The sequence below is a fragment of the Danio rerio genome, chromosome 11 (genome assembly GCF_049306965.1).
Source record: "Danio rerio strain Tuebingen ecotype United States chromosome 11, GRCz12tu, whole genome shotgun sequence".
Classification (NCBI taxonomy): domain Eukaryota; kingdom Metazoa; phylum Chordata; class Actinopteri; order Cypriniformes; family Danionidae; genus Danio; species Danio rerio.
The window spans coordinates 14,600,061-14,627,665 of NC_133186.1; the positions used below are offsets into that span (position 1 = coordinate 14,600,061).

Genomic DNA, 27,605 nt, shown 5'->3' on the forward strand with positions numbered 1-27,605 from the left:
TGCTGTGAGATCTCAGTGCTGCTAACCACTGAGCCACCATGTCGCCTCAAGTCATTATTTGTGATTTTGAATCAGAATTTAAGCTTTACTTTCCCAGGGATGGGTTGCGGCTGGAAGGGCATCCGCTGCGTAAAACATATGCTGAATGAGTTGGCGGTTCATTCCGCTGTGGCAAACACCATATTAATAAAGGGACTAAGCTGAAAAGAAAATGAATGAATGAGTTGCTTTACTGAAAAATGATAAGCTGTTAGCTGTAAATATTGCCATGTTTTCATTTGATGTGCGTATTATGGAAATAATAATAAGCAAAACAATCTAAATTTGAATTGTGTTAATTTGAATTAGACAATTGTAATTTAATAAATCTGAATTTTTATATGCCGTTAAAAATTGTTTTGAATTTCTTAGTTTGAATTTTCTAACTTGAATATTGAAATGTAAGACAACTGAATTTTTCAAGGCGGAATTTTTTATAGACATATTCTCAAACGTTTGATTTTTTGTGTTAAAATATTACAGTAGGCTATTTTTTGACTGAAATGCATTGAAATCAAAATGTCCAATGGGTGGCGCTAAATCTCTCTTTGTCACTGAATTGTTCATTCACATTCGTTATTTAGACCATATATATATATATATATATATATATATATATATATATATATATATATATATATATATATATATATATATATAGATATATATATATATATATATATATATATATATATATATATATATATATATATATATATATATATATATATATATATATATATATTTCCAGCCCTGAATTTCACAATCTGAATTTCTGGTTTTGAATTTTATGATATTGATTTGGATGTTCTAAATTTCTTCATCTTGAAAATTTGAAACTGTATTTTCACAAACTTAATATCTACAGTCTATGAACTCAGAACACAAACAAATCAGGCTTGAAAAGTTCTTGCATTTCAGATGTTCAATACTCAAGTTATGAAATTCAAATTCAAATGAAGAAAATCAAATTTAAAAGATTTTTAATGTCATAAAAAAATCTGATTTTTAAAATTAAAATTGTTAATAATTCAAATGAATACAATTCAAATTGTGATTGTTTTGGCACATTATTAGCTCTGTACGTCAAACCCTTTCTGAGACACACACACACACACACACACGCACGCACGCACGCACGCACGCACGCACACACACACACACACACATACACACACACACACACACAGAGAGAGAGACTTAAAAGGTTAACTTAAACATATAAATTAAATTATAAAAATGTATAAACAAAAATAAAACGTTTATATAAAAAAAGAGAAAAATAATATATAAATAGCGTACATACATACATACATACATACATACATAGATACATACATACATACATACATACATACATACATACATACATACATACATACATACATACATACATACATACATACATAAAAGCATAGGAACAAAAAAGCCTTTTGTTAATAAATAATGCATAACCATGCATGAGTAAACATTTTTGTTAACGCTTTTATGCTTCAAAAGTAACGTAGATAGACAAATACAGAAATAGATCGGAGCTCCAGCCCAATAGGGGGTGGTAAGTATTAGATGAGTCTTTGAATCCGGAAAGAGTCGACGAATACAGGCGCTCAATGATGTGATGTGCAGCTTCAAAGTGCTATTTGCTGAATTAGAATAGATTTGAAACGCCAGAACAATTTATATTATTAACAAATTAATTTATGTTCGGACTTATTAGCAGGAGCATGTAGTTTTGAGTCTGCCATACCCATCATTTTCTTCTGTTTCTGTACAGTAGCGGTGTTTGCTTTTGTTGTCTCCCGTAGTGATTGTGAACACATTCAAAGGTGTTCATTTGGGGCATCTGTGCTGTAAACAGTAAGTTTCCTTCATTATATGATGGATATCGCATATGTTTGCGAGTGGGAGAAGAGACCCAAGAGCAACCACTGTCCTTCAATCCCTCTGGTGTGCGCCTGGTCATGTAGAAACCTCATCGCTTTCACCACTGACCTGAAGAATGAGGAGGATGACAAAGGTCTGGACAATGCCTTTATTACCAATATTACCACTCCTGTTGGTGAGTTATGAATGGAGGACAAGAAACAACATACATTTTCAATTCGTTTTGGATCCAAAATACATAGAACAATGGTGTTTATTTATGATCAAGCATTATATCAGCAACAACAATCATGTTTTTTTTTTCTGTTGCAGATCTCAGTCATATGATACACATCATTGACACTGATCACCCCTGGGATGTGTACTCCATCAATTCTGGTCACAATGAGATAATTTCCTGCCTAGAATGGGATCAGTCTGGTCAGTCATCATGATGATAAAGATGAAATGGGCTAAACATTTGGCAATATGTGCAGATCATATTTGACAAGTTTTTTTTAGAAGTAAAGTTTCCATTTATTTTAGGTGGGTAGTCTCAGTATTGTAAGGGTAAGCCTAATTTTACTCGATTAATGTACTGCGATGGTCTTAAATCAGTACAGATTAGATACAGAATAATAAAATCTAATATAATATTTATTTTTATTATAGATTTTTTGTAATAATATAATTATTTTATAATTGACATTTGAATCATTTTAGAGTGTTAAAAACATTTGAAGAGAGACGCGTTTCAATGTAAAACCTAAATACTTTTCCAAATCAGGGTTTTTACCATTATCAAATACTAAAACTATTTAAAAAATCTGATAATAAAGAAAAAACTTGTATTAAATGAAAATTACAAATGTTGCTTTAGCAAGTAACAGAACAGAAAAAATATATATAATTTATTAAAATAAAAGTAAATCAAAAAGGCAAATAAAAAAATTATACTTTATATTATAACAAATGAAAACAGTAGTGCAAATAATACAATTGCTAAATTTAATATGAAGCAAAAAAGCCAAATCAAAGTATGAAGAAAAATAATAATAAAAAAGGTATATTCATTTTTATTTAATATTCATAAAACATTTATTAATTAAGTTGTTTATAAAATCAGTTTTAGGGATACTCCTAATAACTGATTAACCCGTTAACTTAAAGCAGGGGTGCCCAAACTCAGTTCTGGAGAGCCGGTGTCCTGCAGATTTTAGTAGGGATGGCTGACGTGAAACTGACGTTTCGACACAGTTTCGAGATCCCGAAGCACAAGTGTTTCGAAACACTGCACCGAAGCATGATCCGAAACACCCAATTCACGTGACTAAAGTGTTTCAAAACACCTGGACACGTGACTAAAATGATTCAAAGCAACAATCAGTTAAGAAGTGTTTCGAGACCTTGCGAATCTGGATGTAACTGCCGGCGTCAGTTTCAAAATCTGTCTCATATGGCCTGGTGGACTGTGCCTGTACACGCTGTTTTTATACTTCCAATGACTTTTGGGTTTGAATCCCGACTTGTACAAATACACCTAAATCATGGTTTTATGTATTTTAATCATGTTTCTGTTTTATGGTGTAGCCTAAATAGATTAAAGCTGAGGATACGCCATCAATATAGCATCATTTTTGTAACACTAAAACAATAATAAATATTTTTACAGTACTGTGATGGTTGGGTTTAGGGTTTGGATAGACGTTAATGAAATACAATAAATGGGAAATTTAATAAATAATATAAATAATTCTTGATACCTTCTGGCCACAACTGTGTCTGATCTAGCAACAACTCTGTTTTAATACCAAAACAAGACATATTTATTTACAAAGTGTTTATTCGGATGTCAGACCAATGTTGAAACAAAACGAAACAAGAACAAAGCATTACCAACTGGTATTAAAGCATTTCAAAAAAGCCGTATCAGCCTGGATTCAAACTCAATATCCCCACATGGAAGTCAGAAACCTTAACCGCTCCACTAAATCTCTTGAATAGATACTTTTACAAAGTGGGGTGTAATACCTCAATTTGCTAAAATGTTCTTGCTGAAGCTGTTTCAGTGCAATACATAAAAATGACCACTAGGTGGTCACCGTAGAGTGGGGTTTCAAAACATTTCGAAGCTTCGACACATTTGCTTCGACTGTTTGTTTCAGTGTTTCATGAAGCCTCGCTTTGCCCACCACTAGATTTTAGCTCCAACTTGCCTCAACACACCTGCATAGATGTTTATAGAAAGCCTTTAAAAAGCTTGATTAGATAGCCCAGGTGTGTCTGATTGGGTTGGAACTAAACTTTGCAGGACACCGGCCCTCCAGGATAGAGTTTGGGCATCCCTGTCTTAAAAGGTGCATTTTAATCTATTATTGGTATCAGTTAAATGATTAAAAATGTATTGTTTTTATTTTATTTAAGTTTGGCTGCATAAATGTGCAACACATATTTGCTTATTCGTGAGACAGTAACATGTGCAACTACATGTGCCCACAGACATATTTTGCCAAAAAAGCAAAATGAAAGAAGGATGATGCTGGTCACAGTTTGACACAGACAAGTCGATGCCAAAGCAGCACTGATGCTGATTGCTAAAAAATGTAGCGGAGCATTAATTAAATGCGGTTGTTATTATGTTTGCATGTTAAAATAAATCAGTATTTTAAAATGCAATATTAAATGTGTCGGACACAAAATAGACACGTCAATTGCTTTGTTTTAAATTAAATAGTAGTTTAATATTAATCTGACCAGTTAGCAGTTAATATTCAGTTAATGAGTGGCAGATTTCGATTGGCAAAATTAACCGAAATGAGCATCCCTAATCAATGTATTTGTTCAAATAAGTCAATAATGTTTGCCTCTTGTTAGGGTTGGGCCGATAGTCGATGCCATCGTCCATCTTCGATGGCCAATAGACAACACAATGCTGAGCTTGCATCGCTGATCCTCCGCCCCATCACAAACCCTCACGCAAAAAATACACACTCAGGCCCCGTTTGCACAAAGACGTCTTAGTGTAAAGATGGCATTTTAGAACGAAATGATCCACATCTCCATCGTGTTTTACCTAGCATTTCTGAACAGCCCTCCGTCCGCTGAAAACGCACATCACGTGACCACACACAAACACACACATACAGACAGAAACAGACAGACATTCACAGACGCAAGTGGTGCTCACTTCAGAGCCACACACTGTCATGCGCTCCTCTGAGTTCCAGAGACAGAGAGTCGTGCATGTTTGACAGTTTATCAAGGGTGTACCACTGGATTGCGTCTCATTATAGTTGTTAAACTTGATATTCAGACATACCGTCATATGCCATCGTCCATCGCGATGGTTTACATTAGACATTGTATGATGCCAAATTGGTCGACATTGCTCAACCCTACCTCTTGTGTGGTTTGCTAGGTTCGAGGTTGTTGTCTGCTGATGGTGATGGTCAGATCAAGTGTTGGGGCATGACAGAGCACCTGGTGAACAGCTGGGAGTGCGCACAGAGCAGCTCAGTGGACGGAGACCCTATTGTAGCACTTTCATGGTTACACAATGGAGTCAAACTCGCCCTGCATGTTGAAAAGGTACAGTATGTGAATTCCCTTACCTGCCACTGTTACTTTTGGCTTGCTTGGTTAGGGCCGGCGAAGCTGATCTTCAGTCTATTGTCCTGCAACTACAGTTTGACATTCTTATTGAACTGGGCTGCATTTCCCAAAAGCTTAGTTAGCCTACAGTATGTAGATTCTAAAAATAATTGTACGATTGATCTTAATGTTATGGTCTGTGTCCCAAAAGCATCGTAACTTAATAGATCTGGAAAGTCATCAATGATCTATGAGTGCATTAAAATAATTGTTAAAGCTTTATGGCAATTTCAGACTGTATGATTTTCAAAATCTTCTGGTTGCCATTGTTTTCAAACTAGTGATGAGAAGTTTGGATCTTTTCCGGGAACTGGATCTTGATGAAGATGAAAAGCTGTGTGCTTGAAACGTTACACACTTTATGTCAGCCTTTTTTAATTTAATAAATTTTCTTGTTTTTGCGCTTTGGTGTTGCCACCTTTTTGAATATATATGTTGCACTTTTTACTTTTTTGGCTGAGCACCAGATCAAATGTGCTTTTTTACATTTTTCAATAAACATTCTGGATACAACTCCATATAAGCTTGGCATTGCAATGTGCAGTATGATAAGTCATAATAAAAGGATAAGTGTTTTTTTTTTGTTTTTTGAGTGCTCTGGTTTCCCCCACAGTCCAAAGAAATGCGGTAAAGTTTAATCAGATAAATTAAATTTGATGTAATGTAAGAATGAGAGAGTGTGTCAGTGTTTCCCAGCACTGATGTTCGTACTTTGTGTTGGGTTATGGCCAAAAGAGCATTTGCTGTGTAAAACATCTGCCAGAGTAATGGCAGTTCATTCCACTGTGATGACCTCTGATAAAGCAGAGAATAAGCCAAAGGGAAGTGAGTATTGCAATTGCAAATCTTGCAAATGTGCATATTTTGCTATTTATATTGCAATGGTTGGCAATAAGAGTACTTTAGTACTAAAGTATCTCTTTGTGCCTGCCAGAAGCACACCCTCTGAAAGACTCTTCAGCACTTCAGGCAATGGATTTGCATGTCAACACACATCTCAGAAACCAACCAGGGTTGGCATGCAGGTGTACTTTTCTGTTTGTTTGTTTAGATGTCTGATTTGTTGTATGCAACAGTAAAACATGCTGTTCACTTTAAGAAGTTGTCGCAATGCTTTTTTTTCTATGATATACTATGAAACATAGCCTATGTTTGTTATTATATTATTGTACATAAAACTGCACGATTCTGGCTTAAATGAAAATCATGATTTTTTTTTTTTGCTTTAAAATCAAGATCACGATTTTCTCACGATTTTCTCACGATTCTATAGATGTAAAATAAAGGTTAATATGAGTAGGCTACTATTATTATTTCTCAAACATATGGTTAAACAACAACAACAACAATAATATTATTAGGCCTATGTGTAGGTCAACTGTTGGTTAAAAAGCTAAATTTTGTATAGACATAGAATGGTGGACTTGAACAGACTTTAAATTTGTTCTGTTTGTTATTTCACAGTAAAGTGATGACATCAGAATGCAACTATTCATAATTCTGCAGTTGAATTATTATGTTTGAGACATAAGCTTGTCATTTGTTATTTACAACATTATTAGACCATTTTTTCACTGGTGAAATGAAACATTTGCGTTATATTCATCATTATACAGGCTATAGTTAAACTGACCCAGTAAACATTTCTTTTCATGCACAACATTTTGTGTTTCCTATGAAAGTAAAACATATCAAATGCTTGTCGTAATCAGAACTCTAAAATGCAATATGATCATTTAAATGATGTGCACACTTTCGGTTTCACTTTTTCTGCCAAGTGCATTTACCGTCACTTTGGGAAAAAACACACATGCAAATCATATTTCCCGCACAGCTCCCAAACAATTGCTCTGTGCAACAAACTGAACATTATTTTCCAACTTTATTAACTGTTATTCACAGCCTATGCAGGTTCTGTTCACTAAAGTAGACATCATTTACAAGGAACACGCATGTCCTCTCGGTTGTCATTGCAATAAGACAGAGATGAAATTTTGGGGTGAATTATGCCTTGTAAATACTGTATGTGACATTTTTAACATCATTAGAGAGGTGTCCATGTTGCTGAGCAACGTATATAAAACAATGTAAAGACTTGTGCGACTACCTTTTACATTTTCTCCAGACCTTGAAATTATAATTGGCTGAATAATAGAAAAACTGAATTATGATCGTGTGTTGGGTTAAATCAAGATCGCAATCTTTTTTCGATTAATCGTGTAACCCTAATTTTATATGCTGTTATTATATTTTTTTTAATATAGAATTGTATCTTGAATAACACATTATTTGCATTTATCTTAATCAAACAGCGCTAATTTTGCTACTATTCTGCTACGTGCTTGATTTATTGAAAATGACCATAGAGACAATATGAAGAGTTCAGATGCAAAAGCCACTAAACGCCACTTCCGTCAATTGACATTGAGTGAATGCTTTAGGCTTGTAGTACACCATCAACAAATGGATTTGCTTCTTATCATCTAAATCGCAGTGTCAGTGCATTCAGAAATAACAGTTTATAGGCAAAATCCGCTAAATGCCACCTGCCTTTAACAGCAAAAGCGCTATATGCCGAGAACTAATCAGAAGGCGCAAAGCGAATCATATGTTTTCAATGTAGCAGTGCGCTGATATGCTAGCTTTTATGATGAGTTTTATTTCAATTTCGATTTTAAAAGATGGAGTTTGATGAACTGGATGAGCCCATCCTACTGTCAGTGAATGGCAAATGAAAATGTCCTTTACCTCAAAACTCTGTACATTAAAAGAAAAAGATAACACGATGTACTGTCAGAAGTGTAGCGTGCTTTCAAAACGTTTATTTGCTCAGTGACGCTACTTTAAATGAGTCCAATTTGCTATACATTAAATGGCAACTGCATTTCATGAAAGACAGAGTTGTGTTAGATTTTAGATGCCATTCTTTTATCCCATGTGGATGCTATGAAGATAAACAAGAGACCAAGACCTTGAGTATGGTGAAAATGAATGAATGACAGCTTCTAAAATTGTCTGAGAGGCATCCCCTTTTTGCCCAGTAGTTACCTTGTGTTTTATTTGCTAATGTAAGCTATTTAAAAAAAATAATAATAATATTTATAAAACTATACATTTATGTTTTACCTCATATTACCTAAACGTCTAATAAGCTTTTTATATTAAAGGACAATGCTCTGATATTGATGTTTCACAATGTTTTACACTATATTATTTTAATCTACCAAGGTTAGTTTATAATGTTTACATTGCTCTACTTACATTAAATCTAAGTCCTAAATATCAGAAATGACAACAGATTGTTAGATTTAATTAATCTCAGTTTTAATGTTATTGATTAATGCACTTACTTTACAAATTTCATTCATCCATTTTCCTTCTGCTTTGTGCCTGGTTATCAGGGGTTACCACAGTGGAATGAACCACCACTGACTTGACAGATTTATATATTTTTAATTTTAGGTGATTAATGTTTGGTAAAATAATTAATAATAGCATCTTTAGTGATTTTCAACTAGTCCCACTGTCTAGTCTCAATAGGTTTTTGCAAAAAAAAGCACTGCTGGATTTAGCGGGTTTTGACGCAAAAGAAAATAAACCTTGTTAAAAACCGAAGAAATGACTGAAGCTACATTTTTAAAAATAAAAAGGTGTTTTTTTACTAGCTAATAACCCTATCATTACCTATAAAATGAAACTTCTGAAACTAGTCAGAGAAGCCTGATAGAAAATGCTAATTTACAAAAAAAGAGGTCAGATGATTTAGAGGGTTTTGCATATATATATATATATATATATATATATATATATATATATATATATATATATATATATATATATATATATATATATATATATATATATATATATATATATATATATATATATATATATATATATATATATATATATACTTATGATTATGAATGATCGAAAACCTAACTAACACCTACATTTCTTTCTTGCTTTTCAGTCTGGCTCAACGAACTTTGGAGAGAAATTTTCCCGGGTTAAGTTTTCCCCGTCTCTGACGTTATTTGGTGGAAAACCCATGGAGGGATGGTTAGCAGTGACAGTGAGCGGCCTGGTGACTGTGTCCTTATTAAAGCCAAATGGGACTTTGTTGACAGCCAGTGAGAGCCTGTGCAGACTGAGGGGTCGTGTGGCCCTAGCAGACATCGCCTTTACTGGTGGTGGGAATATAGTCGTGGCGGCCACAGATGGCAGCAGCTCCTCTCCGGTGCAGTTCTATAAAGTGTGTGTGAGTGTGGTGAATGAGAAGTGCCGCATCGACACTGAGCTCCTTCCCTCACTGTTCATGCGCTGCACCACCGACCCATTGCGGAGAGACAAGTACCCTGCTGTCACACACCTTAAATTCCTCACGCGAGAGAACTCAGAACAGGTGAGATAAGGAACACCTGGCACAATTTTAGAAAAAAATATTCATCTTTTATTACATTTATTTTAGGGCTTGCACGACTACTGGTTTCTGCTAATAGATTTGTTTTCAAAACAATACTCGAGTTACTCGACTACCCGTGGTTCGAGCTACTAGTTTAAAAGACAAAGAAATCCTTTTCAATAAGTTTTATTAATTCATAGCCGAATGCATTGCTTTTATAGCGCTTACATAAACTGTCAAAAAATTATATTACTTTTTTATGTCACAGTGTATTATAAAAATAAAAAGCTGCACGCAACATTGTCATTTAACATCTGCGTCATAAGCTTGCTGTGTATGCGAAGCAAACTCATGTTCATCCTGTAATACTTTAAGTTATTAAAGCAACTTTATTATTTTTCAGCCGTAATAAGAACTAAGTAACACTTAATTGATAAACCAGTTCGACAAGATAAAAATAGTTCTCCTCAACAATACAGCTGACCCGAAAAAAAAATTAAATAAAAAAAGCCTAAATTAATAAATAATGCATAAATAAAAAGTTAAGTTGAAATTGAAAATACCAAAATGAAATATTTATAATACAAACGAAAAAAAAAAAAAAACTAGGTTAATAATTGCATTTTAATTATACATTTAATGAAAGCTATGGAATGTAAAAATAGCCACAACCCGACACAGTGCTTCCTGAAAACTCATATTCATAACGCAGTATTCATAAAACTAATTAAAAGATTAATAAAATTATTCTGAGCTATAGGCTAAAATCTCATTCAATCATTTAATTTTTGCTACATATCCACAGTTACTAAAATAACAAAATGAACGAAAATATATACTTCAACCGGCCTGAAGATTCTGCAAACGATCATGTGCTCGCAAGTAGTAGTCTGTTATATAACAACTAGTCTTTAAATATTTAAGTTTCCAGCAGTGATAACAAGAATGAAAATTATTTTGGTTCAGAAAAGAAATAGTTCAACAAGCGACAATAGTCGATACAGCCAAACAGAAAATAAATAATAAATACAATATTTATAAACAAATTATTTAAATAAGTGAAAAAATATATAGGTTAAAATAATAAATAAAATATGCGCAGACACAGTAAAAAAACAAATGACTGCATGATATTTTAACATGCAGACAATGTTAGAGAAAATGTATTTCATATTTAAAAAGTCAGAGAAAAAAAAAACAGCAACGCAACTATGAATAAAAAGCCCGTCTTGCAATTTAATCATTTTATATTTACCCAGTTTTCGACAGAAATAAGGGATAGAATCTTACTTCATCCGACTTTATACAGAACACGTCATCCCTGCTTTCATCCTCTTGTCAGTCTATGGTCAAGCTCATGGATCGCTGGTTTACATTTAGAAATACAAGTGCATCCACGTGAGAGGGATGCAGGTTACTCTTTGTCTTGTTACAGTATTGCCGGCCAAAGAAAATTTCTTTCACTTTGTGTGCTGGTGGCAGGGATAGCAAGAAATGATTTCGCTAGCTTGGAACGTATAGAGAAAACTAATGTTCATTACATTAATCTGTGTTTCCTATAGGACTTTTTTCCAGCTGTGGTGGTAGGCCTTTTTTATACAGATCTACCAAACACCTATGGCGTTATTTCAATCTCTTTGCTTGCGCACAAAATTATTAAGATAAAGTCATAATATGCTGAGCAATAGACCTTTTTCTATAAAGTATACTTACAGTAGGTGAGAGTTCAAAGTGTCTATTACCGCCGGAGCATATACCGCCGCCATTTGAAATTGCTGTCGCTCTGTTTTTAGTGTATGACCGCAGTTTGTGAATAAGCCCCCAGGGGGCACAAAGGGACGGGATGCGAACGGACACAAATAGCCTATACAGCAGCTTTAAATATGCTACTGTGCTTGTAAATGAGATTAAACAATAAGTCAAAGCATTATAATTCCTTCATTAATCATTTAAAATTTGTTAACACACTTTATTGTAAACTTGTTAAGGGAAAAGAGGATTCGTTTTGGAAAATATAATTGAATAAATAAAAGACAACTAAAATGAAAGCACAAACATTCAGTACAAATAAGTAGTCTTAAATAAATAAATAAATAAATAAAGCAGTCTTTTAGCCCAAATAAAGAGAGATGTTCAGTGTTTGCTATTTTGATAGGACTAAGACAAGAGATTTTCATTAATGTTATCATTTACAGTTTTGTATGGAAACTTTAAATCTAACTGAAATCTACGTCGTGTTTGCTGGCCTCACGCGTCATGCACCTGTCAGTCAGTCAGTCAGTCAGTCAGTCAGTCAGTCAGTCAGTCAGTCAGTCAGTCAGTCAGCACGTAACCTTTAAGGGTTAAACAAATGACGCACACACAGTAAAGATTCTGCTGTTATAATTCACGTACCTTTTATTGCGTTTTGGTGCGATTATAACCAGCTAAAAAAAAAACACGACTGAATGTTTTGAATGGGAGGCTGTAATATTTTTTGGTGTGGTGCCACGCCACGGAAGAATTAATGTAGCGGAAACCATGTAACTACCATTCGAGAGGATTCCCTGTGGTGTTAATGTTGATAATGTAAATAATCTTGAATTTAGTCCTCAGTTGTAGTTGGAAGCTTTAACCTTGGATTGTGATGTTTGTTGGATACGTTTGTCCTTTTGATGTCATTTATGGTAGACGCATGCTCGAGTAGTCGATTGCTTCTGAGAGCGCTGACTAGTGGTTGAAGTAATCGATCATTTGACTAGTCGACTACTCTATGCTAATTTATTTATATATAAATGCAAAAGCCTCTAAATGCCATCTGAATTTTTCTTTTAAAATTAGCATTTCTCTCAACCTTTTATGTTTATGGTTATGTTCATTTACTTTACTCCTTCCCAGGAGTGACTAAAATCACCCTAATAGTGCTGCGACAACTCAATCGAGGTCACAAAAGACCCTACAATAAGATCCAGAGATCCTTGGTGTTCATGACTCCACCATAAGAAAGAGACTAGTCAAAAATGGTTTGCACGGCAGAGTTCAAAGATGAAAACCAATGTTGTTCAAAAAGAACATAAAAGCTTGTTTCAGTTTTGCCAGAAAACCTTTATGAAAATACTCTGTGGACTGATGAGACAGAAGGAAGTTGTTATGTCCCATTACGTGTTGACTAAAAGTAACACTGCATTTCTAAAAAAAAAAAAAAAAACATCATACCAACTGTAAAATGTGGTGGTGGTAGTGTGATGGTCTGGAGCCGTTACACTGATTCAGGACCTGGTTGAATTTCTGTGATAAATGAAACATTGAATACTGCTGTGTAACCAAAATATCCTAAAAGAGAATGTCCAGCCATCTGTTATTGACCTCAAGCTGATGCAGTCTTGGGTGCTGCAGCAGAACAATGATCCAAAGCACACCACCAAATCCACTTCTGACTTGCTGAATAAAACAAAAATAAAAAATATGCAGTTCATGCTTAAACCCTCCAATGTGGCTGAATTACAAGAATTCTGCAAAGATGAGTGGGCCAAAATTCCTTCACAGTGCTGTAGGGGTGTAACGATACACTCAGCTCACGATACAATGTGTATCACGATATAATGTTCACAAATCTATATGTATCACGATATTTGGAATAAAAATTAAAAATCAAACTGAAATGCAAATTTTATTTAAAAAAAATTTAATTACCAAGTAAACTATTTGTTATGTATTTCTTTTGTTTCAACTTGTTAAACTGAACCTTCTTTAAGAAAATAAATTAAACAGGACTGTCTCTGGAAAATAAAACAATTTAAAAACTTCTTATAAAATATTATTGAAATGATTCAATTCAATTGAATTTAACAGTAAGAGCTTGAGGCTTTGCTTGGCCACTTGCATTTTTTGTGTGCAAAAAAATAAAAATAAAAAATAAATTAAAAAAATCTACATTTCCAGGTAATCAGAGTTCTATAAAATAATCCTGAACTTATGTGCATCTGTCTGAGAGGTTTTTATGGATGGCTGTCTTCATGTTGGGCATGATGAGTGACAGGGTGGCCGTCTTTTCATTACACAGGACAGTCGTGGCTCTTTTCAGCAGTTTAGGCAGGTTTACTATTTCTTCGGCGTCGCTGATGTGCAAGTGTATCATGTTGTCGTGGATTTTTGTGTACCTCTGTACTCAAGAGTTCATGCTCGTCGTAATCATAACTCTAAAATGCGATATGATTATTTAAATAATGTGCACGCTTTCGGTTTCATTTCCACTGCTGTTTATACTTCCCACACGGCTCCAGAACGATCACTTTGTTCCACAAACTAAATGTTGTTTACTACTTTATTACCTGTTAGTCACAACCTGCAGGTTCTGTTCACTGAAGCAGACGCGCGTGCGCCTCTATCATAGTCTGCCCTCTGTAGTAACAGCTCACAGTCAGCTCACGTCATGTGTGATTTTGTGGCCGCCAATACATCATTATATGAAGACAGAATGATATTTTAGGGTGAATTATACCTTATAAATACAGTATGTGACTCTTTCAACACCATTAGGAGGTATCCATGTCGCTTTGCAAAGTATGTAAATCACTGTGAAGACTTTAAAACTTAGGCTATGTTTGAACCAGTATGCGTGTCAAAAAGCGGACGAGTCTAAAGCAATGACTGTACAACCGAAATGTTGCCAGACGTCTGATTTTGAGAGGATGGGCCATCCTCTATTTCATCTCCACTCATCTTGGTCTGCTAACATTACTGCTGCTGCTATCTGAACTCACGTGCGACAGCAGGTGGAACGTAGCTCACGTGCAAACAGCTCAACTAATAAGAGAAAACGGACGTCATATCGTAATAAAATCGTCATAACGATCCAAGTTATTGATAATAAATGATTGCAATTGTTGCTGCTAAGGGTGGTCCAAACAGTTATTAGATTTAGCGCAAAAAACCTTTTTTATACACAGCAATGTGGCTTTTATTTCTAAATAATGAAAACCTTTAAGCTAAAGGAAAATGAACGAATGAATGAATAAAAATGTCAATTTCTCTAGCCACACACAGGTCTGATTACAGCCACTTAATCACATAATTAGGACCTGTGTGACAGTGCAGTAGACCAAATGATCCTCAAGACTAGACACAATGTTGAGGTGAGTGTTCATGACTCCACCATAAGAAGGAGACAAGGCAAAAATGGTTTGCATGGCAGAATTCAAAGATAAAAACCACTGCTGAGCAAAAAGAACTTGAAAGGAAAACAAAAGATCTTGAAGACCCTCGGGAAAATAGACCCTCTGTGGGCTAATAACAGGAAAGTTTACCCTTTTTGGAAGTGTGTGTCCCATTATGTGTGGTCTAAAAGTAACACCGCATTTAAGAAAAAAAAAATCGATATTAGTCAGAGGAATAATCATGGTTTCACGGGTATCACTGTTATTGTGCATTCATTTATTTCAAAACTCTACTAGTTTAGTAAAGCATGTGAAAACTTATTTTAAAGTGTTATTTGTTGTTGCTTAGTAACCAAACAATGCAGCCCAAATAGTAATAAAAAATAAACAATTGTCAATTTAAACAAAGTTTAAAATAATCCATTTACTTAAAAATGATGGAAAAAAGTGTTTGGCGTTTAAATATAAAGCTAATAATATGCCAAAACAATCTGAATTTGAATTGTGTTAATTTGAATTATTAACAATTGTAAATTAATAAATCAGAATTGTATATGCCATTTTTTTATCTGAATTCTTTTATTTGAATCTGAATTTCTTAATTAGAGTTTTAATTTCTTGATTTGAATTTGAATTTGAATTTCATAACTTGAATATTGAACATCTGAAATTTAAAATGTCTATAAAAAAATCTGCCGTGAAAAAATCAGTGGTCTTAAAATGCAGATGTTTAATATCTTAGTTAAGAAAATTCAAATTCAAATTAAGAAATTCAAATTAAGAAATTAATTTATGTTTAAAAATTAATGACAAAATTCAGATTTATTAAATTACAATTGTTAATAATTAAAATTAACACAATTCAAATTCAGATTGTATTGGCATACTATTAGCTCCATAATTAATATACAAGTAAATACAAGTAACAATTTTACACTGAAAATAAATGACAGAACAATGAATAAATACATAAAAACAAGAATAAAAAAAAAACTGCATTTGTTTAATGTAAATCTAAACATCATATTAGCTTAGTGTTTCTCTTTTAAAGAGATCAAATGTAGTCAAAGGCTGCAAAGTTTCTGTCTGAAAGGCACATTTGATCAACTGTATTACAACATTTTTTGGTATTTCTCTTTTACACATGCACACTTTTTTTTTTTTTTTTTTTGCTTTTTCTGAAGGTCCTGCTCTGTGCATCTAGTCAGATGGGCAGCATTGTTGAGTGCTGGTCCTTGCGCAAGGAGGGTCTCCCTGTTAACAATATCTTTCAACACCGATCACCAGTGGGTAAGTTTACATGAATGAAAATTTGTTTGTTATGATAACACACCCATTGATGACTTGTAAAATACCATAATGCAAAGTTTTTAATTTTATTGCAACAATTACCTCTGTGCTATATGAACATTTACCTTTTATATTTATTTTATTTATGTTTATATGTTTTATATAATTTATTTTTATGATAATTCATTGTGGTGCATTATTTCCCACGATTGAAACTTGATTTGCTAATGCTATCTGAAAAAAAAAAAAAAATTTGTTTGTTTTCTTGCCATCTTCAGTAGGTGAAAAGCAGCCAATGACTCTAAAGTGGCGAATCCTCTCAACGACCAATGATCTGGACAGAGTGTCTGCTGTCGCTCTGCCTAAACTTCCAATCTCCATCTCAAACACTGATCTCAAAGTTGCCTCTGATACTAAGTTCTTCCCAGGCCTCGGTAAGGGCTAAATATACTTTCTCACAATTAAAACAACGTAACTCTTGTTCAACTTAATGTAATATTTTTTTTTGTTGTTGTCCTCAGGTCTTGCCTTGGCATTCCATGATGGCAGTATCCAGATTCTCCATCGCCTTTCCCTCCAAACAGTGGGAATGTTCTATGGTTCCTCTGGTTCCTCCCAGCGCGTTGGAGAAGAACCTGCCATTAAACGCCAGAGAGCCGGAGGCCCAATGCTGCACTTCAAAGCCCTTCAGTTCTCTTGGACATCTTTAGCTCTGGTGGGCATAGACAATCATGGCAAGGTATGGCTGCATGACATATAACATGTTATAGGCGATGAATAAGTGTTTGAAAACTTTTTAAAGTGAGGTTTTGGTGTGCATCAAACTTGATCAAACCTCAAAAAACCCTTTATGTAAATGCTTAATAATGACGTCCAAGATGAAATCCAGACGGAGTGTGCTTAAGCTTGGCATAAGTTAATAAGTTAAAAACTTTCTGCTCGAAAACAGTTTGTCAACAACAAACAACAAATTGTCAAACTTGTCAGCAAATGATTTACCAGAACAAAATAAAACGAATAAGTATATATAAAACAATAATACGGATCTATACTTATAAGCATGATACAATATATAAGCATAGACAGTGTGACAGTATGTTTTTGTTAGTGTTGTTAAGGCAGTTTGAATGAACTGATGTAATTTTTTATTATGATTTATTATTATTATTATCATCAGTGTTGGGGGTATTGCGTTATAAGTATTGCACGTTATACTAATATAAAACATTATTTTTAAAAATAAGTAATATTATTTAAGTTACTTTTTAAAAATGTAGCATGAGTTACTTTTACCTTGCTTAATTGGCTTTTACAAAATATATTGCTGAAAAAAAATGACCTTAGTACGGTTGAATGACAGAGCGTGCTGCGAGGGAACAGACAGTCGGCTCGCACCCATCATCATCAGGTAGAGCTGGGCCATATGGCAAAAAAATTATGACAATTTTTTTTCATATCAGTCGATATCGATATTTATCACGATAAACATAAAATCTTTATATCTATTAATTTTACAAGATTTTCAGTATGCTAATTGCTTTGTGCAGCTGATTTAACACATTTAGTGAAATGTTTTAGCTGTCTGACAATATAAATAATAAAATAATAATCTAAAGAACAATCTTAATTCAGCACTTACTGTTCTAGTTTTCAACAACCAAGGAAATTATAAGTTATTGTTCAAATTATTGTTTAACATCAGGAAAAAAAAATCCCCGGTTTGGAAAAAGTAAAGGTGAGTTAATGGTCACAGAATTTTCAGTTTTCACATTTTAGTACAGTCAGGATACTCAAGTAAACAACAACAATTAAATAAATACCTCCAATATCGACTAGTCAGAAAAAACTATTATCTTTAGTGCAGCCATCTTAACTAAGTAAACTACAATTAAATAAATAACTGAAGTGTAGACTAGTGAAAGATAAACAGGCTTGTCCTTTCTAAGGACATTTGGAATATTTAATTAAGTTTTCAGTTCTTCTTCAAAAACACCTTAATGTTCATATTCTCAGGTGAGAAGCTTGCAGACAGCTAGTGATGCTTATTTTTGATTAAGTTTACATTTAGATAGATAGGTTTCCATTTAAATTAAAGAAAAAATATACATATACTGTGTTTGTATAATGTTTTTAAATGACATATTCACCAATAAAATACACTGCAGTTTTGTCTGAAACTTATGGTTGTAGCCTTTAAAGGTTGTATGTTTGCCTCCCGTTACTGATGTGTTAATGGCGGTTATATCTGCGGCCGCTGCGGATAAACCATGGGTCAGGTAATAAAAAATATTATAATTAGCTAATTGCAGGTCGGTTGCGGGTAGGGCTGGGCGATTTAGCAAAAAAAAAAAATCTAGGTTTTTTATAAAGTTTGACCGATTCACGATTTCTATTTCGATTTATTTATTTTTTTATTGTGTCACTAGTCTTCTCAAAACATTACAACAGCATGACTGAAGTAACGTTCTCTTTAAAAGTAACTTGAAAAACCATCTGTTTAAGGAACATTGCATTTTTAATGGCCATGTCATACAAAAATCGGTCAAGGTGTAAATAAATGTAAAACAAATTCACAAGTTAAATAGCGTTGCTGAAGATTTGAATAAGAAATATTTGTGTAAATATTGCAGTTGCAGGAATACAGGGGTATTTTTTGCAAGTTTTGCTGAGCCTAGGAAAGATTGGCTGTCAGCTCGGCTTTGACTTCGTCTTCTGATTAAATGTCAGGTTGTAAAGCTGCTGCCTTTCTCTCAAAAAGATATAGTGGAAGAAAAAGCACTGAACATGGAAACTGTAAAGCCTAATTTAACCCAATGTGTGAAGTTGTGGACGTATAGTAGGAGCAAATACAAGCACCAGATGCATGTCTAATATAAAATAATATATTAAATCTATTTTTCTTTTTTCCCCCTTTTAAATACCGATCATTTGATGCACTTTGCTACACTCTCTATTATGCTGGCTGATCTGTCTGATTTTCAACTAGGTTCGCTAAATGACGTCATGGGGGCGGGTACTTTCATTTTCACTGCTACAGTCCCTCACCTCTACTCTTGTTCAAACCAAAAGATCGACGCGGTTTTTCACATGGCAGGCTTTTACGTCCTTCATACATGTTGAGATCGAGTTTATCGATTTGATGAGGGAATATGTCTTGACAATCCACACAGATGTGCAACAAGTAAAATCCTACATGACTTTATCCTACAACGCTTTAACAGGCAGTCAAGCAGGTCGCACACCAGAAGCGCCGCGACACGGTGCGGACATGAAAGTTTAAACTATCACACACCAAACGCGCACATTCACATGATATTTAACATGAAACTAATCAGATGGCGCTCTGTGGGCCGGCTGAAATATGAACTGCTTTGTGAATCGTGGCTGGGCGCCGCCGGTGTGTGTATAGAAACCTGTTTAGAATTCTAAAATCCATGGCGTGGTGCTGTGCGGCGCTGCGCCGAGAGGCGCTTCTGGTGTGCTTCCTGCTTCATTCAAAGAGTGAACCAAAGCGCATTGGTGCCATTATAATGTATTAAATATATATATATTTTAAAATCACAATTTCTCGATTTCATTCAAAATTAAATCGTCTTAAAACGTAAATTCGAATTAATAAAAAAAAATCGGAAAAATCGCCCAGCCCTAGTTGCGGGTATATAGCGGGACATAGCAGTGGATCAGCGAAAAAGCAGCGAGTGGGCTTTGCAGAATGGGAAAAAAGGAGGCGCCCAATAATAAAGAGTACGGCAAGAGTATTCAAAGTTTCAGTTAGAGGATTCAGAGAAAAATCTGCCATCATCCTGGGAGAAACAAGATCGCTTATTTCCACGACTGCAGCGCCTTGCGAGGAGAATCATTCCTACATCACGTGGTGCAAGCGCACGCTCATTTACTGCAGCCTGCAGCTGGCCGCGTTTCGAATGCGAGGCGGAGATGGCGCGGCCGCATGGGGATATGAAAAGCGGAAAGCACACTTTTTCCTTTGATCTGTTTTTTGGTGTATTTTGCTGACATGATTATGATTTTCGTTGTTTTTGCTTAACTTTCGTTTGGGTAAAATTATTTTGCATTACTTTTGCCCACTTTAAGACATTTAGTGAGTTTTGTTCATATTTATTTAGATTAAATTGTATGTTATTTTTTGGCTCGGTTCTTTCCAGACAATATTGAGCTATATCTCCTCAAGTTCACACTTTTCTCAGAGTAAGGTGGATAGGGAAGATGTCGTACGACTTCCATTTTGCAAACACATATAAAATGTATTGTTAAAGGCATCAGGTAAAAGGTGAATGTCTTCTTTATATTTATTTTATAGGGAAAAAAGCGGCGCACTGCGCTGAAGGACTTTTTTTTTCTTTTCATCAGTTTTTAGAGAGGTAAGAGGGGTTATTCATGAATTAGAATTGTTTTGTTATATTTCTTTCTTTTGTTTGGCTTCACTATCGTCCCCTGACTCGAGTTAAATGTTGTTGTGTAAATATCCTTATTGCAGCCTATAAAGCAAGCTTCAAGTGTCCATTGAGATGTGATTGAGATTGTGTTGTCTGTCATATCTCTTGTCTGTCTTTTCAGGGGTTTTTTCTTGTAAGTCACGGCTTTCGAAAATGATGACATGAGACTCTGCTGGGTAGTTGCCCTGGTTTACCAGCACTTGTTTAAGTCTGTAATTTTTTAGCATCTTCATAAGGGAGGTGTTGTTTTAAGTGATGAAACAGGCTTGTGGTGTTGCCTGCTTTTGATGACACGAGTCGTCTTGCGCAGTTTGCAGCGCACGTTGCTGTTTTGTGTTGGATAGATAAAAACTAAGTAGCTCAAGGCTGAGGTCTAGTGACGTTTCTTGTCAACAATGTCTATGGCTCTGACCTTTTTTACCTTATTTTCTTACTCCTTTCAGTACAACTATGGCTGGAAACTTGTACGGCGTGCGGGAATCGAAAGGGCAGGCTGCAAAATGCAATGTTACGCGTAGTACGTAAATATTATCGAGCAATTATCGAACTGTCATTATCGTTTTATCGAAAAATTTTATATCGTGATAATTATCGATATCGAATTATCGCCCAGCTCTATCATCAGGTCATTTTTTTCACAGCAGATGAGTCAGTGTACTGAACTGAATCCACTAACTGTTCTACTAACTGATATGGGTTTATTTCGAGTCAGAGGGGGTATCCGGTATGTTAGTACTTACTGAAGATGCAAACCATTTCACAACAACTTCATTCTATTTAATGAACTGGTTCGACTGATTAAAACCAACGATTCATTCGCGAATCGCCTGTCATCACTGCAGACAGAAGCATTTTGTTCTCTTTTGTGAAACGATTTACACAATTGTTCAGGCCACGTGAAGAAATTTATTGAATGTATAAAGCTCAAAGATTTATTTTGATTTAGGTATGTTTTTTATTGTCTTACTTTTGCCTCAGTATAACTTATTTCATGTTAGTACTCTTAGACTTTATTGCAGTCTTTACCTCAATGAACAGTGAATTTACTTAACTAATAACAAACGTACAAAAGTAGCAAACACATTACTTTACATGCTTTCATTAATCTGTATATACAGCATGTTTAGCTGTGGGCTCAGAAAGTTCTTAAAATATAATTTTATAGTAAGTTTTAAAGGAAAATGAAGGTGTAGGTTGTATAGGTGGTTGTAAAAGGGGTTAAACACACATGCAAGTTCTGAAACAGGTCAAACCTCAGCCAGCTAAGGAAAAGTAATTAATGCAAAAGTAACTCAAAAGTAATATTGCATTACTTTCCATAAAAAGTAACTAAGTAACACACTTAGTAACTTTTTAGGGGGAGTAACTCAATATTGTAATGCACAACTTTCAAAAGTAACTTTCCCAACACTGATTATTATTATTATTAATTATTAGTACTTCTGTCTAGAAACACGCAACATTGTTTTTAAAAACTTTGGCCTACCAAAGAGTGCTGCTGCATCCCATTATTAGTAGTATTTGTAGTAATTATTGGTGGTAATTACCACTAAAAGCATAGTGTTACATGCTTCTTTATTTTTGCTAATTCTGTGCTATAATTCAAATTTGATTCTTATGGTATTAAAAGGTTTTAAAAAGGTCTTGAAGTCTTAAACCTACAGTTACCCAGCATAGATTTTGCCATATGTAAGATGCACCTTCACTGTTAAATGTGATGTGAAGTAAGTCCACACTTTGCTGATGAAGCATTAGCAAACACTTGAGCAACAACAACAACACTACATGTAAACTGTCTTTTGTGTGCCTGCCTTTAACCCAGTGTTTCTCAACCACGTTTCTGGAGGACCACCTGCTTTGCACATTTATCATGTCTCTTTAATCAAACACACCTGATTCAGATCATCACCTCATTAGCAGAGACTGAAAGACCTGTAATGGGTGTGACAAACAAAGGAGTCATCCAGAACATGCAGTTTTGGTGATTTCCAGGAAGGTGGTTGAGAAACACTGCTTTAACATACACCTCCCTAAACACATTTATTTTATCTGGTCTCTATCTAATGACTGTTTGGTCTTTTAAATCGATCAGGTAATGGGTCTTTCACTTTCACGCTAGTGAAAGCCTCATAGACTGTTGGTTGGTTCCTGTAAGTTGTGCACCTTTTTACTAACCAAGATTGTCGACGCCATTATAATGACACATTCATTTCAGAGTCCCACAGAAAAAGTGATTGACAGATGGTAATTTTTGTGCAACTTACCTTTATTTATTTATGACCTGGTTATGGGTAAAACAAAGACCATGCGGGTCAGGTAGTTGAAACGGTAGTTTGTGCAATGTACGTAACCTTATGGAGTCACTCTCTTGGCATTGTATATTGGGGACGCATAAAACCCTGTTGTGTTTGATTCTTTTCAACCCTGTCATGTTCACGAGTCCTGCCGTTAATCCGCTGGTCAGATAATTAAAAAGTTGGCTATACTTAATGTTAACTATGGGTGGTTGCGGGAAGATAAGATTAATAGCCATAAATACGCAACGCATAGACCTACTCTTATTTAAAAAAATCACGTGTTTAGTAATAAATAATCTTATTTTTTATTAAAACAAAAGTGATTTATCACTGACTAGCCAACTGCAGAGAAACAAAGCATCCATCGCAGCAACCGCAGTAATCACTTTTTGCCAAGTTCAGCTCTTCTTTTTTGCACTTGATTATTATGCGTTTAATGTTAAAAAGTCAATAATGAATAGGCCTACAAGAGTGTAGCGTGTGCGTGCGTGCGTGCGTGTGTGTGTGTGTGTGTGCGCGCGTCTTTTATCACTAAAGCCACTCTCTTCCAAAACCAAAAGTTTCTTCCTCTATCTGGCAATATTTCGGCTTTTAATCGAATAAAAAGATAATTTAGATGAGCCAGTATTCGAAAATTGCAGTAAAGTAACTGCAACGTGTGGCCACACATTGAATCTGAGGTCTAACCTCATCTCACTCGTGCTGTCATCCAGACAATAATACACATGCCACACAAGTCAAGTCGCAAAACTGAGGCTGGTATGCGATAAATGTAAACAACTTTGAATACCATAGAATTTACTACAGACATCAGTGGTAACATACCTTTCATGTAAAAAACTACAATAATTGAGTAATTTGGTTATATTACTACTTTTGTTTTACTACATGAATGAGTTGGTCAGTTGTGAACAATTTACATTTTTTAGAACACTGTGCTTTCCCACACTTTAACCAGCAGAGGTCCTCATCAAAGAGCTTCGAGTAACAATCCTTTTTCCAATACAATTGAGTCGAATGGTTTACTGGTTCAAAAAGCTTAATTTCATCATCACTATGGCAAACAACAAAAACAGGAAACCAAGCCAAGAGTCAAGGAACACAGAACAAGTAGACACAGAAAACGCTTTATGTTCCAGGGATAAACCACCTAGGCTCAGCAAAGTGTGTGGGAAAGTGAGCCTAATAAATAGGCCATGTAATCAGTTTGAATTTATACATTATATATATATATATATATATATATATATATATATATATATATATATATATATATATATATATATATATATATATATATATATATATATATATATATATATTGAAGTTAACAGGAGGTAATTCTAGTAATTATGACTTTAACTGTATACAACTGTATACAACTTCTGTTGCCAGTTGAAAAAAATATTGCTTAAGGGGGCTAATAATATTGACCTTTAAATGGTTTTAAAAAACAGCAAAAGAGGAGGAGTACAGCTTTAAATTTTAACTAAATTTTTAAAAGCTATTTGCCTTTTCATCTTTTTAGCTGTCACAATCTATTGTATAAAGCGCTATAGAATTAAAGGTAACGAACAATGAAACATTAAAAACATAGCTAACGCCTAGATTTTTTTTTTCTATAGCGTGTAAAACGTTTGTAGTTTTTGACTGAAAACTGTTGTATAAACTGCCCCTTAAATTTCATCTTCTTTGATTTCAGTTGCACATGTTTCGAGTGTCCCCATCCATGGGCCAAATGTTGGACATGAACACCCTCCTGCGCCATTTACTGTTTCTCCTGGAGTACTGCATGGTAACAGGATATGACTGGTGGGACGTGCTGCTTCATGCACAGCCTGGCATGGTTCATAACCTTCTGGAGAAGCTTCATGAGGAATACATGAGACAAAACCAAGCACTGCAGCAGGTTGGTCAGTCTGCTATTGTGGGGCCTGTTTTAAGTACACCTAGTATTAAGATGCATATTTTGTTGATCCAATCACAAGTGGACAACGGTAAGTAGTACAGGTGTAAACAAGGTGTGAAATGTTTCGAACTTGTCCCCTTTCAACCATATCCAGAGGAAGTGGCTAAACCGATTGAAACTTTACAGATGATTTAAGTTAATTTGTATTAAAGGTTAAGAAAAGTAAGTAAATAAATAAGCAGTATGTTCTCTGATGTTTCCTGATTCGAACTGTGCGTTTACACCAAAGGCGGTGAGAGCTTTTTAGCTTTTACACCAAAGTTCACTCTGGCCACCCTGACGACAATGCTGTCTACCTTCACACCTCCGCCATTGAGACCGTCAAAATTTGCTACATTGATCTCATATTTAAAGGGGCCGTCGCAGCATATCAGCAATTCGGTTACATTCCCGCAAAAAGCATGCTTTTCTAGACTAAAAATGTTGCACGCTTTTTATCAAATTTAATTAACTGTGGAAGATCAAGTTGCCGTGTGTGTGGCTTTGCTTCACATATCCAATATGTGCCTAAATGTCTTAAATATTCTGAAGCAGCAATACTGTTTTGTACTGTCTTTATAGTTAGTGAGATTCCCACTTTTTTAACAACAAAAAGTATAACGTTAATGCACATCAATTCGCTATTACTCGCCTTTTTATGTATGTCACTGTAAGAAAACATTGTAAATAATTGGAAATACAATGACCGCAATAATCAACAATAAACAACTGTAGTCAGAACCAAAGTTTACAGCACTGTGTTCTCTGTAATCCTTTCAAGTGGGGGTGATCTACATACTGATTGCTTGCCGCTGAACTACGTCAAAGCTCATTATCATAAAGTTGACTTGATTTCAACAGGGTATATACACACAGACTTTTCATTTCTGTCAGCCAGCCCCAGGGCTTCCAGTGAATTGTCATCCCATACAAAATCACTGCGTTTAAGATCTGATTTCTTTAAAAACAGTGATCTTCACTGCCTGATTGAGATACAATATAAAGTGGGTATCATACCAACAAGAATAACTACATTAAGTTCTATTTTTCTGTGCCATGTCTTTAGAATATGAAAATTAATTTGACCCTAGTATTTTCAATGGAGTTTCTATGCTAGCATGCTGCTAATGACGGCACCTTCTTTTATGGTGTTTCATCTCTTTTTACGCTTTAACAACCAAATTTATTCTTGAAGTCCCCAAGAAATCAAAACTAACCATGTGATTTTGTTAGCTCACGTTGTTAGTTTTGTGGTGAATAATTCATCTTTGCATGTCATTGAGATCAAAAAATAGTTTGCACATCTAATCTTAAATTAAAATCTGAAAATGCAATCTCTTCTTGTTTTCAGTTAATTTATCAGATTACGTGATTTTGAGGTCATGGTAATGGTATAAGGTTTTATTTCTTGTGCTACATAAAGTCATTAAAGTTCTGTCAATTGTTTTATTCTGTTCAATGCAACATGTAGGGACAACATTTTAAAACTACTCTTTTTTTTTTGGGGATCAAAATTTTTCATCACCTGCATAATGATTTTATTTTAAAACAGGGTGTCTGCGGAGTCTTAAAGTATAAGTTTTCATTCATTAATTTTTCTTCGGCTTAGTCCCTTTATTCATCAGGGGTCACCACAGCGGAATGAACCGCCAACTTATCCAGCATGTGTTTTACACAGTGGATGCCCTTCTAGCAGTAACTCAATACTTTAAAACATCTATACACACTCATTTACACACATACACTACAGCCAATTTAGTTTATTCAATTCAACTGTACTGCATGTCTTTAGACTGTGGGGGAAACCGGAGCACCCGAAGGAAACCCACAGCAACACAAGGAGACCATGCAAACTCCACACAAAAATGCCAACTGACCCAGCCGGGACTTCAACCAGCAACCTTCTTGCTATGAAGCAAATAAACTAAATTTTAGGACTTTTTTTTCAAAATTTTAGGCCTAAGTTTTAAATTTATCGCAATATTGTGTTGTAGGACTTAAATCCATTTAAACAAGTCTTAATTTTCCTGTGTCCACAAAAAGGCACTTATTCAGGCTGAAAACATGCAATCACCGGAGATTAAAAAAAAAAATCGATCTCTGTAGAACTATTAACAATTAGTTTAATTTTTAACTCTATTTACCAATAGTTTAAATATGCTCTTTACAAAATTATTCATTTAAAAGTAATTTATTTATGGTGAGGACACTGACCTGAAGAGACAGTTGTGCATACATTTAGCTTTTTTTAAGAAATGTTTTGTTTAAACAAAATTGCACTTATGAGTATGCTTCTTTTGGTATATTATTTAAAAAATGTAAGAAATAAGGGAAATAATGAAGAAATAAGGGGAAAAAAATTTGATGAGGATATTAAGAATATTTTCCTTTTCCATTAGAAAAAAAATCTCCTTATATTGTTTATCCCCATATAAGTCTGAAATTTTATTAATTATGGTCTTAAAAAGTCTTAAATTTTACTTAAATTTGACTTTTTGCAGAAACCCTGTTTAAAGCTTCTCT

The 27,605-nt window shown here is 34.6% G+C and overlaps 1 protein-coding gene across 3 annotated transcripts in view; it reads left to right on the forward strand.

Annotated features, from left to right (window-relative positions):
• Positions 1-1,631: 1,631 nt before the first annotated feature.
• The window catches only part of med16 (mediator complex subunit 16), a 39,393-nt gene continuing 13,419 nt past the window's right edge, over positions 1,632-27,605 (forward strand). For 2 of the 3 annotated variants that reach the window (XR_012386862.1, XM_005155957.4), the window contains exons 1-8: positions 1,632-2,098; positions 2,236-2,343; positions 5,321-5,490; positions 9,527-9,958; positions 16,278-16,383; positions 16,662-16,817; positions 16,905-17,122; positions 24,837-25,043. Coding sequence is in view for 2 of the 3 variants with exons in the window: in XM_005155957.4 (XP_005156014.1) it covers positions 1,915-2,098; positions 2,236-2,343; positions 5,321-5,490; positions 9,527-9,958; positions 16,278-16,383; positions 16,662-16,817; positions 16,905-17,122; positions 24,837-25,043 (1,581 nt within the window). In the remaining variant the exon portion in view is untranslated. The remainder of the gene's footprint in view (positions 2,099-2,235; positions 2,344-5,320; positions 5,491-9,526; positions 9,959-16,277; positions 16,384-16,661; positions 16,818-16,904; positions 17,123-24,836; positions 25,044-27,605) is intronic. The other variant, NM_001199872.1, reaches the window with a different exon arrangement.